This window comes from Salvelinus sp. IW2-2015, unplaced genomic scaffold (assembly GCF_002910315.2).
Source record: "Salvelinus sp. IW2-2015 unplaced genomic scaffold, ASM291031v2 Un_scaffold2379, whole genome shotgun sequence".
Taxonomy (NCBI): domain Eukaryota; kingdom Metazoa; phylum Chordata; class Actinopteri; order Salmoniformes; family Salmonidae; genus Salvelinus; species Salvelinus sp. IW2-2015.
Window position 1 is genome coordinate 73,106 of NW_019943703.1, and position 12,043 is coordinate 85,148.

General features: G+C 43.5%; 1 protein-coding gene across 1 annotated transcript in view; it reads left to right on the forward strand.

The window, feature by feature from the left end:
* LOC112073814 (pituitary adenylate cyclase-activating polypeptide type I receptor-like) overlaps positions 1-12,043 on the forward strand; it is a 78,841-nt gene that overhangs the window by 46,859 nt on the left and 19,939 nt on the right. The window contains exons 8-9 of the mRNA XM_024141052.2: positions 8,694-8,709; positions 11,862-11,915. Of these exons, the coding sequence (XP_023996820.2) occupies positions 8,694-8,709; positions 11,862-11,915 (70 nt within the window). The remainder of the gene's footprint in view (positions 1-8,693; positions 8,710-11,861; positions 11,916-12,043) is intronic.

The following is a 12,043-nucleotide window of genomic DNA, read 5'->3' on the forward strand; positions in this document are numbered from 1 at the left end:
TCAACCAGCTACCGCCTGCTCATTGATATCGGCCTGAGCCTAATAAGTTATAAGCCATTTTTTCTAGTTCACAAAAGTTTTTGTTTCCCAAACCAGCTGTTTTTCCCCATTTCCCTCTCATGAATGTCAGGCCTAGCCATGTTTTAAGACGCTTCAAACCAGCTTTCCCTCGCATAGGGAATATCAGGCCTAGCAAGAGCAGCCAGTTAACCAGCGCCCTTCTATAACAGGCCTTAGCCATGTGTCTTATTATAAAGAGTCAACCAGCTGTCCCTCTCATGATAGCAGCTAGCGCGACTTGCCATGTAAAAGACTCCAGCTGGTCCCTCATGATATCAGGCCTAGCCATGTAAAGTCAACCACTCTTGGTTGCTGTCCCTCTCATGATATCAGGTCCTAGCCATGTAAAAGTCAACCAGCTGTCCCTCATGATATCGGCCTAGTCATGTAAAGGCAACCAGCTGTCCCTCTCATGATATCAGGCCTAGCCATGTAAAGCGACCAGCTGTCCCTCTCCATGATATCAGGCCTAGCCATGTAAAGTCAACCAGCTGTCCCTCTCATGATATCAGGCCTAGCCATGTCAAGTCAACCAGGCTGTCCCTCTCATTGATATCAGGCCTAGCCATGTAAAGGCAACCAGCTGTCCCTCTCATGATATTAGGCTAGCCATGTAAAGTCAACCAGCTGTCCCTCTCATGATATCAGGCCTAGCCATGTAAAGTCAACCAGCTGTCCCTCTCATGATATTAGGCCTAGCCATGTAAAGTCAACAGCTGTCCCTCTCATGATATCAGGCTAGCCATGTAAAGTCAACCAGCTGTCCCTCATGATATCAGGCCTAGCCATGTAAAGTATACCAGCTGTCCCTCTCATGATATCAGCCTAGCCATGTTAAAGTACACACCAGCTGTCCCTCTCATGATATCAGGCCTAGCCATGTTAAAGTCAACCAGCTGTCCCTCTCATGATATCAGGCCTAGCCATGTAAAGTATCCAGCTGTCCCTCATGATATTAGGCCTAGCCATGTAAAGTCAACCAGCTGTCCCTCATGATATCAGGCCTAGCCATGGAAAGTCAACCAGCTGTCCCTCGTGATATCAGGCCTAGCCATGTAAAGTCAACCAGCGTTCCCTCGTGATATCAGGCCTAGCCTGTAAAGTCAACCAGCTGTCCCTCTCATGATATCAGGCCTAGCCATGTCAAGTATCCAGCTTCCCTCATGATATCAGGCCTAGCCATGCAAGTATCCAGCTGTCCCTCTCATGATATCAGGCCTAGCCATGTAAAGTATCCAGCTGTCCCTCATGATATCAGGCCTAGCCATGTAAAGTCAACCAGCTGTCCCTCATGATATCAGACCTAGCCATGTAAAGTCAACCAGCTGTCCCTCATGATATCAGGCCTAGCCATGTAAAGTATCCAGCTGTCCCTCTATGATATCAGGCCTAGCCATGTAAAGTCAACCAACTGTCCCTCTCATGATATATCAGGCCTAGCCATGTAAAGTCAACCAGCTGTCCCTCTCATGATATCAGGCCTAGCCATGTAAAGTCATCAGCTGTCCCTCTCATGATATCAGGTCAGCCATTAGTAAAGTCACCAGCTGTCCCTCTCATGATATCAGGCCTAGCCATGTAAAGTATCCAGCTGTCCCTCATGATATTAGGCCTAGCCATGTAAAGTCAACCAGCTGTCCCTCGTGATCAGCAGGCCTAGCCATGTCAAGTACCAGCTGTCCCTCATGATATCAGGCCTAGCATGTAAAGTCAACCAGCTGTCCCTCGTGATATCAGGCCTAGCCATGTAAAGTCAAACCAGCTGTCCCTCTCATGATATCAGGCCTAGCCATGTCAAGTATCCAGCTGTCCCTCATTGGATATCAGGCCTAGCCATGTCAAGTATCCAGCTGTCCCTCTCCATGATATCAGGCCTAGCCACATGTAAAGTATCCAGCTGGTCCTCATGATATCAGGCCTAGCCATGAAAGTCAACCAGCTGTCCCTCATGATATCAGACCTAGCCATGTAAAGTCAACCAGCTGTCCGTTGATATTCAGGCCTAGCCATGTAAAGTATCAGCTGTCCCTCTCATATATCGGCCTAGCCATGTAAAGTCAACGCACTGTCGTCCTCTCATGATATCAGGCCTAGCCATGTAAAGTCAACCAGCTGTCCCTCTCATGATATCAGGCCTAGCCATGTAAAGTCCATAGCTGTCCCTCTCATGATATCAGGTCAAGCCATGTAAAGTCAACCAGCTGTCCCTCTCATGATATCAGGCCTAGCCATGTAAAGTATCCAGCTTGTCTTCATGATATTAGGCCTATTCATGTTAAAGTCAACCAGCTGTCCCTCATGATATCAGGCCTAGCCATGTAAAGTCAACCAGCTGTCCCTCGTGATATATCAGGCTTAGCCATGTCAAGTATCCAGCTGTCCCTCATGATATCAGGCCTAGCTATGTTAAAGTCAACCAGCTGTCCCTCGTGATATCAGGCCTAGCCATGTAAAGTCAACCAGCTGTCCCTCTCATGATATCAGGCCTAAGCCATGTCAAGTATCCAGCTGTCCCTCATGATATCAGGCCTAGCCATGTCAAGTATCCAGCTGTCCCTCTCATGATATCAGGCCTAGCCATGTAAAGTATCCAGTTGTCCCTCATGATATCAGGCCTAGCCATGTAAAGTCAACTAGCTGTCCCTCATGATATCAGACCTAGCCATGTAAAGTCAACCAGCTGTCCCTCATGATATCAGGCCTAGCCATGTAAAGTATCCAGCTGTCCCTCGTGATATCAGGCCTAGCCATGTAAAGTCAGGTGGGAAAACGATAAATACCAGATTACAATAACAAATTAAACATTTTCCCAGATCTGTGCCTCGAGACAATCCTGTCTCTCTACGGACAATTCCTTTGACGTCATGGCTTGGTTTTTGGAGACCAAACTACAGAGGTAAAGAGGGAGTTTACCCAAAAGGGCTTTGTAGATGAACACATATATATGTATCTTTCTGCGGATATAAAGTGACGTCCAACCTACCATTTGATACAATGTGCAATGGTGGGTGGGTGAGTGACTAAGCATTTGTAATAAAGCCCAAGGTTGCATGATAAACAGAGTCTAGTCTCTGTAAGACAGAGGAGGCTGCATGATAAACAGAGTCCAGTCTCTGTAAGACAGAGGAGGCTGCATGATAAACAGAGTCCAGTCTCCGTAAGACAGAGGAGGCTGCATGATAAACAGAGTCCAGTCTCTGTAAGACAGAGGAGGCTGCATGATAAACAGAGTCCAGCTTCTGTAAGACAGAGGAGGCTGCATGATAAAGAGTCCAGTCTTTGTAAGACAGAGGAGGCTGCATGATAAACAGAGTCCAGTCTCTGTAAGACAGAGGAGGCTGCATGATAAAGAGTCCAGTCTTTGTAAGACAGAGGAGGCTGCATGATAAACAGAGTCCAGTCTCTGTAAGACAGAGGAGGCTGCATATAAACAGAGTCCAGTCTCTGTAAGACAGAGGAGGCTGCATGATAAGAGTGCCAGTCTTTGTAAGACAGAGGAGGCTGCATGATAAAGAGTCCAGTCTTTGTAAGACAGAGGAGGGCGATGATAAAGAGTCCAGTCTCTGTAAGACAGAGGAGGCTGCATGATAAACAGAGTCCAGTCTTTGTAAGACAGAGGAGGCTGCAGATAAAGAGTCCAGTCTCTGTAAGCAGAGGAGGCTGCATGATAAACAGCCAGTCACACCGTCTCTGAGCCTGCTCATTGGAGGTGATAGTAAGAGTCCTAGCTCTCTTAAGACAGATAGACCTGGCTATCTCTGCTCTGAGTATAGACATACAAGTACACAAGTGCTCTAGATTAAAAGACGAGAGCGAACCGGTCGGGCTGTGCATATAATACAGAGTCCTATGATGGCTCCTCAGAGTAAGACGGAGGAATGAGCCGCGACTCGCTAAGGGCTAATGTGTCTAATTACGAGTGACCGTCCAAACGCTCCTGTGTGAAGCAAGGTGCGCATGGCGACAACTAGAGCTCTTAGCCGTAGTTATGATGCCTCTATATACATCACAAAATCCCCCCTGAGTGAGAGTCACAAGTGTGTACAGACTTAGGAAAGTGGCTTCTGCATACATAGCTATCTTTTATCATAAAACGCATTATACCGACAGGAATGTAGCAAAAAGATAAGCGTAGCAATTACAGAGTAAAAAAAGAAAACATCCTCTTGATCATATTCTATACACCGTATATATGCGTTGCCTCACGATATTGTATGTGTTACTGCAGGAACGCACGGTGGACATTGTGATGAGAGAGGAACGATGTATTCATTGAAACAATCTCAAAGAAGCTCAGAGAGAAATTTAGCCAAACAAATTCACATTTGGGATATAGACTCTGCGCTGATGATGATACTTAGCGTCGATCATTATATCTCAATCTAAGTCTGTACAAATCTCACCAGACAGCAAGAATTTGATGGAGCTCTGATTCGGCCACAATGTCAACATCATGCAGCCTCATCACCGCTATCGCTGCATACGCACTTGAAGCCAAACAAGTCAACCACCACTCTAGTACATATTACATCACCGTAGTCATACATATACCTCGTGCATTTCACGCGTATTGTACAAGTGAGGTATTGAAACAGTATAGATGTCCATGCACTAGCATACTTGTACTCTTGCCAGACTGAACACTCACGCCTACATCATGCTGCATAATATCCAAACCTATATGTACTGCCCTCCTCAGATAATCATATGACTCTCAACGTATAAGATTTGTTTTCATCTAGTATTCATTATTTTAATGCGATCAGTTTACTCAGTCCTATTGATTAGTCACATCTCTTTCTATGCAGCACTATGGATTATTATATATTGAGTCTTACTACTAACCTGCGAATCCCTACTGTTTATGCTCGCATAGTGTCGCAAATACTCTCATAAGATACGCCTATTGAACTGAACTCTGTTAGAAACAATATCTGTATATCCTAATAGTAAGCGACTCAACTGATCGACTTGAATGAGATGATCTACGCGCGTAGCCTCGATACGTAAAACACAATGCATAGCCCACTGCGAGAGTACGGAGGAATACGCATCTATCACAATGGCAGTAAATCACATTCTTCCTACGGCTCCAGCATAAGTCACTCGTTATTATCGTGTCCCTATCTCCATAGAGAACATTTGTTTGATTTATAAATTACAATGACACCGTCTACTTGAGCTATCGAGCTCTGTGTGAAGTCTGCTAATTAAAGGTGACCGTCGCCCCAATATGTCGGAGAGACTCTGCTGATGGCGAGCTACCTGATTTAGCTATGCTGTTTCGCTGTCTATCTGTAGTCCTGTGCTAACCATAACACTTATAATGCGTCGTGTGAGGAAATGACGGACCACGAGAGATCAGACGAGAACGGTAGTCTCGAAGTGTTACAGAGAACGAGACAAGGAAGTGAGCTCGTAGCAGAACACCAGTCAAGCACAAAGCGACAGAAGAGCAGAGAGAACAGAGAGACGAGAACTATAGAGTATTATCCATCGACCGAGGCAGCAAAGAGATTGATTAGTGCTCGAGCTCCTCACTAAGGAGAACAGAAGATCTTAACATGAGTGCCCGCCTAGGGCATACTAGAGACCATAGAGAGCTCTACGTAGATGCTCATGCTACTATCACTGAGTAGAGACTATCGAGAGTTAAGAGAGGAAGAAAAACACACGAGCGAAAGCAGAGATATAGCGAGAAGAGATGGGGTGTCAGAGACAGAAGGGGCATGCGAAAGAAGCCGACGGAGGCGGCGCTCAACTTAGGACACTGTGCAATGAGGAGAGGAGAATGAAGGGCGATAAAGAGAGGTTGAAGGAGTCGACGAGAGGAGAAAAGAGAGCAGAAGTATGAGAGGAGTACGAGAGAGAGAGAGAGAGAGAGGACGAAGAGAGCAGTAGGATAGAGGAGGGGGGACAGGGGCAAGGGAGGAGAGAGGAGGGGTAGCACAATGTAGGTTTTGTCGTTGTCTTGTTATGCGCAAGAGATGTATAGAGATTAATGTCTCCGTGCGCCGCATAGTCTCTATCTGTCGCGTACAGTCTGCTAGCTCTTCGGTAGCGGCAGGAAACGCCTGTATTATGTCTCGCACTATAACGGGATATATGATTTCTTCCGACACTTTAATTTATTCCGTTTCAGTCTTTTATGGCCACGCGTAAGAATTATGTCAGACCGAGTGCGATGTTGTTCCCGGCTGAGAGTTATTAACTATGTTTGCGTGTAGAACGATCATGCTTGGTATTGGGAGATTTTTTTTTAACATGTGTGATTCAGCAGCTTGACCGCGTGACGTCCGTCCCGTTGCAGCCTACGAGTAATTTACCGGTAGACTTATGGTCAAGGATGCCTCAATTTCTGGAAGACTGGAGTGGTTGACTCGCCGGAGTAAAAATGTAACACATAGTCTACGGGACGACGTGGACACTTGTAGATGTGAGACAGAGAGCGTCTAGACGGACCGATGTAGAGGACTCGACCGCTGACGACCACACGTGAAATCATGTTTTGGTCCATTTATGAATCATTCTGGCATTGTTGTAGATGGGTTCATTTGTCAACACTGACTTGTATTTTGGCGTGGACGTGTTTAGTGGGAATTAGTACTATGATATGTCTTATGCGACGCAAGTGTCAGAGCTAGGACGCTCGCATTACAAATGGATTGCCGCTCATATTCCACGCCAGGACAGTGCTACGATGTCGTAAGATATGAGTAATGCTTATTGAGTAACGGTCATGGTGGGATGTTGTGCAAGGGCGCTTAGAGAGGAAAGGAAAGGAGATGTGGAATAATCAGGTGAGGTGAGTGCCGCCCTGACGGTAGGAGAGATGATCCACTCCGCCAAGGAGAGAGAGGAGGAAAGGAAGCACCCCGCCTGTTTCCATACTCGCGTGTATGAAGGACCTACGCATTGTTAAAAATGCAGCGAAGTATTGGTGTAAGGCTTCCTCATTGCAAAAGTGGAGGAATGTAAGTAAATTCTCACCAGACGATTGGACAAGGGAGTCACTACGCATCACGCCGGCAGAATAAGTGTAGCATATAATGATTTGTGTACATACTGCATAGCTATAAGCAGTAAACTTTTATACTGATGCTTCTCTCTCACTGTTGATTGTGTGAACTTAAACATTGTCTTATTGATTGAGTGTACATCTAGTCGCTACCACTAATACATTCCGGCGCTCACCAAATTTATTTGTGGATTCTACACTAGTCTCTTTTATGAATTAAAAGTTTAGTGTTCAACTCGTGATGTCATATGCGGTGTGATCGCTTATCTAGCTTCAAAAGTTCTATGGTGATTTTAGTCATGGCACGATACAAATTATAGCAAGTATTGCGATGGTGCTTGTCCGCGTAGCTAAATGGTTAATGGATATAAGTCGACATGCATTCAGTTTGTAGATACTGATTGTAATCGGTGATAGTGGACCGTTAATTTAGTTCGTTAACATATATAAGTTAGTTATTAGTATTAATTTTTACCATTTATATCTAGTTTTTTATATTAGTACTTTCACATTACATTCGACTACATTTTCGATACTGTTACCTTCATGTCTATATGTTATCGTTACTATGGATATATCTTGTGAGTATTAGTAGTGTTAATATCTGATGGACTCATCTTGTGCTCGCTATGTTTAGATGTATATTTGTTCTCAGTGGGTTTCAGCTCAACCTGCTCTCACACAATGTAGAGCCATAATACGTTTCTGGAATAAGTCATGAGCTTATCTCTATCACACTTGAGTGACTCTCTGCACCTAATGCACTACGCCCATGTCTAGCTCTGCTCCAGTGTTAGTACATAATCGCCCATTCAAATATATTTGCTCTCTCGAGTTATACTATGTACTATCGTCTGATAGTTGCATTATATAGTGCGACAAGCACTCTAATGTCCAGTAAGAACGATGAGAAGTCGAGTGACGTGAGTCTCGAGAGATGTACTGGAGTCACACTGTGGAGCTAGGTGGAGACATATGAGAGAGTGAGATAATGTATGAGTGCGACAGGACTGTTACAGATTAAACTGCCTCGCCCTGGCCGAATTTTCTGCGACTTTAATAAGAAATATCTTCACTCTCAAGTACTGCATAGACTGCACTGTTACTATGTGTTACAGTCCCTTTACTAATGTCAGCTTAGTGTTAGTTGTGGTGTAATTTACTGTGTTGTGTCGTTGCTCCGTAAAACGATGGGTGACGAGTGTGAGACAACAAAATGTCTGAGTCTACTCAGCATATATCACCTGCCAACTCACGTTTTGAGAAGACTGATCTAGCTAGTATAATTTCAATGCAACCTAGCCATTTCCTTACTGCGCTCGTAATCTCACATACATTGGTACATTACTTATGATACTCTTCCACGTCTTGTTTACAAGCAGTCACCTTATAAGCCTACTCTCGCTCGTCAGCACTTGGCCCAGTGGCCTACAGTAGGTCATGGAAGTATATATGCTAGGTTCCTCAAGATGAAGCTACAGCGCTATGTTGCACTTACCTTTGGAACCAAACTCTCGTTAAGCGAATAATAATGTCAGGACATCTCGTGCTGTCCTCCTCTGAACCATCTTTTGACAAATACTAGGCAGATGCTTCAATGGCCCTTCTCAAGCAGATCTTCCTACTGCACTGTTTTCTACATGTGCGCTCTGCAACTTACTATTTAGCAGAATGAAGGAAATTGACAATGGTCTAGTACCTGTGAAAAGAGTTCATGTGCGAGACGCGATTAAATCTCGTGAGGTGCTAAGGTAAGGAAGGTTGAACCTATACATTTGTGGAACATATAGGTGAGGATATACTACCATCTAGAGTTTTACATTCTGAGTTTTTAATAAAATGTTCTGTGCTTACGCTCTTGGTAGGCTCGCCAGCTCTCAAGAGGTAAGCTAATTGGTCGACTGAGGGAGAAATAAAAAGCAAACGATATAGTTCCCTCTCGGAGGGACTCGGTATTCTTTTTCTGCTAACAAATGGAGTACATATTCTATGCTTTCCTCGTGACCTCACACTCTTATGTGATCCGTTAATAAGCAGGGCACTATGATCTCCCTTCAAGTCATCCTTGGCATGGGTATTCATCGTAATGCCACTATAAGTTGAGCGCCACATCCAACTGAGCTAGGCAATTCTGCAATCACGATGTCAGACATAAACCCTGTATCCTTGAATAGAGCTTAGTACCAATGAGTGGAGACCTTAGTCCTCCCTTTGTATATTATGCTATAGCGCCCGAGTCACTGTCGTCCTCTCATAAGTATGAAATCCGTAGAATCTCAAAATAGTATGTAGCGAGCGACCCAACTAAGGAGCCTGTCGTTCAGTAATTAGGATTATGCTACATTAAGCACAACCACTCCACAGTATCCTAGTGCTGGATTGAAGTGAGTACTCTTTGGCACAATGTGTTCTGGATAGACAAGAGGAGTGACTAGGATGCGGTTACTCTCTCAACCAAGACTCCTGAGCCGCAACAAGATCAGCAAGAAAGTCAAAAGCGCTGACACATTTATGCTATATGAGGTTTTTTGACACTTCTTACAGCTTCCACTAGTGAGTGTCAGACAGTCTGTTAGAGAACCTTCGTACGCTTAAACTGAGGTGTCACTCTCGTTATATGGACATCTGAGCGTACGAAAGACGTCGAGGGGACTCGACATTGTAGAGGAATTTAGTCAGGTCTGCCATGGACCTGACCACTCTCTCTCCTTTGATCCATGCCGTTTCACCATAAGAGGGAGCTCCTGTTCCATTCGCTCAATCTTGAAGTTCAATCTAAAGTTCTCCAGTTGTGAAAAACGCTATTCAAGGAGATTTACTGTTTAAGAACACTTTGCTGAAAAGATATGATTTCTCGCTAATACATCCGTTATTCTCGATCGTTATAGTACTATTGCACATGGTGTACCATAGGCGATAATAGACTGCTATAACTTGTGTTGAGTAACTGGCCGTATACGACTTACTCTCACGACGTCATTTTTATTAGTATACTTCTAGCGCGAAGACTTCGTGACCTTTTTGGGGATCCTTGAATAAGTTAGTGTATTATTAGTTATCAAAACACGCCAATGAGCAGACAAGTAACTTCTGGTCCTTACGATGGTACTATTTATTTAAGTTTATGAGTACTTTCCGATCCAGTCTATTCAAACAAATACATATGTCTATCTTACTCTTTGTTGATATCTTGGTACGATACTTTAGCCATTCAGCTTGATGACTATCTGGCGTTATCCTTGCGCGTGCAGGTCCTGACTCGAGTCATGCTCAGACAATCCATTCAAAAGGTTTATAACAGGTAAAATATCTTTATGCAGCCTCGATAAGTCCGATACTCTGACTCTCCTTTGACTCCGAAAGCAGTTATGAGCAGGTGCTGAATTTGGAGGATAATGATGTTAGTGACACACCGGTAAGCCAGTCCCAGATTATGAGCATGAATATGTTCTCGCTCTTAGGGGTCTCGATCCTAACGTGAATATTGCATTTCATATGAAACATATGCTACGCACAGCGCAGATAGTTCTGCACATTAAAGGAGATTGAGGAACCATTCATTCTCATCTTCAATCTATAATGATGATCCAATTGTGTACTAATATCGGTTGTTTGTCTACCTGTGATAGACCTCCACTACTATTCTTCATTTTCATAGAGTGATTAAGTGGTACGCGAGATATTTGCTGAATCCTCGACACATCAGAAGATTGTTGGGCACCGATAATATATATGATGTTAAGAGGCTATAAGGGAACGTCTATCTCCCAGACATGTTATTATGGAAGACTAGTGACCCAACAAAAACCGATTATCGATTAATACAGCGCCACCACTAGTAACGCACTACCAACTCGAGACTTCTCTTTAATTTATCCTATAAATTATGGAACCCTTAATCAAAACAAAACCATACATTTGTATTTTGTGTAACATGAAGTCTATGGAGTATCATTCTGATTGAATGAATCATGCAAAGCGTCTATGAGTGATTGATTCATTTAGTAGTCCATCGGTATTTGTAAGGTCAGCTTCTTTTAGTGACTCACTCTCTCTCTATTTTCACCGTACGGTTGAGAGGTAGTCTCCAAATATTTATCAAAAATACTTTTGCATGAATCTGAGGCAGGCAGAAGTTATATCTTAAAATCTATGCGAAGTGTCACAATATGTGGAACGGTCTGAGGATCTTTGACAGTACCCGGAAGCGTATACACTTTCGTGTTACGAACCTTAAACAACATAAATCGATCGTCACACTCGGGGGTACCATAATTCGCATGAGAAAGTGGCCTAATTTAAATCGGACACTTTGGGGGGGATTTTACACAAACACAGCCTATTACTCTTTGTAAAATGGTGCTCAACCTACCATTGTATTTGTTTGAGGAATTTTAATATATGAGCTATTTCTTTCCAGTGTATTTTGCGCCCTGCATCTATCCACTTGAGCTGAGTAGGTAATACATCCAGTTCATCTATACTCGGGGAATGTTCATGCAGCCAATTAACGTAAAGTTATAAATAGCCAAGCATGTCATATCGTAATGTAAATAAACAGTGAATAACAAAAGATGAAGGTTGCATTAAGACTATTGTCCAGGGATCAGTGAGGAGATCTCTAAACATATCAATCTCAGGTAAGAACAAGAGGTAAGAAACAGCCTTAAAATCTATCTATCACTCCCTCTGAGTATTGATGAGGCTCTCTTTCACGCAGAATAAAAAAATAATGAGGAGACGAGAACATTTCTAAAGGGTATACAATATTATGTTCATCTAGAGAGTCTCTTATGTATCAATTAGTGTCTTCAAGTCACTGAACCTTCGTCTTATAGTGCGTGAACAGGATAGCTACATGGAGCATAAATAAGGATTTACAACTGTGGGAGTACCTAAAGAGATTCTGTGGATTACAATTTAATTACTCTAATGCTTATGCTGGGTCGGTCTGTTTCTTCACTG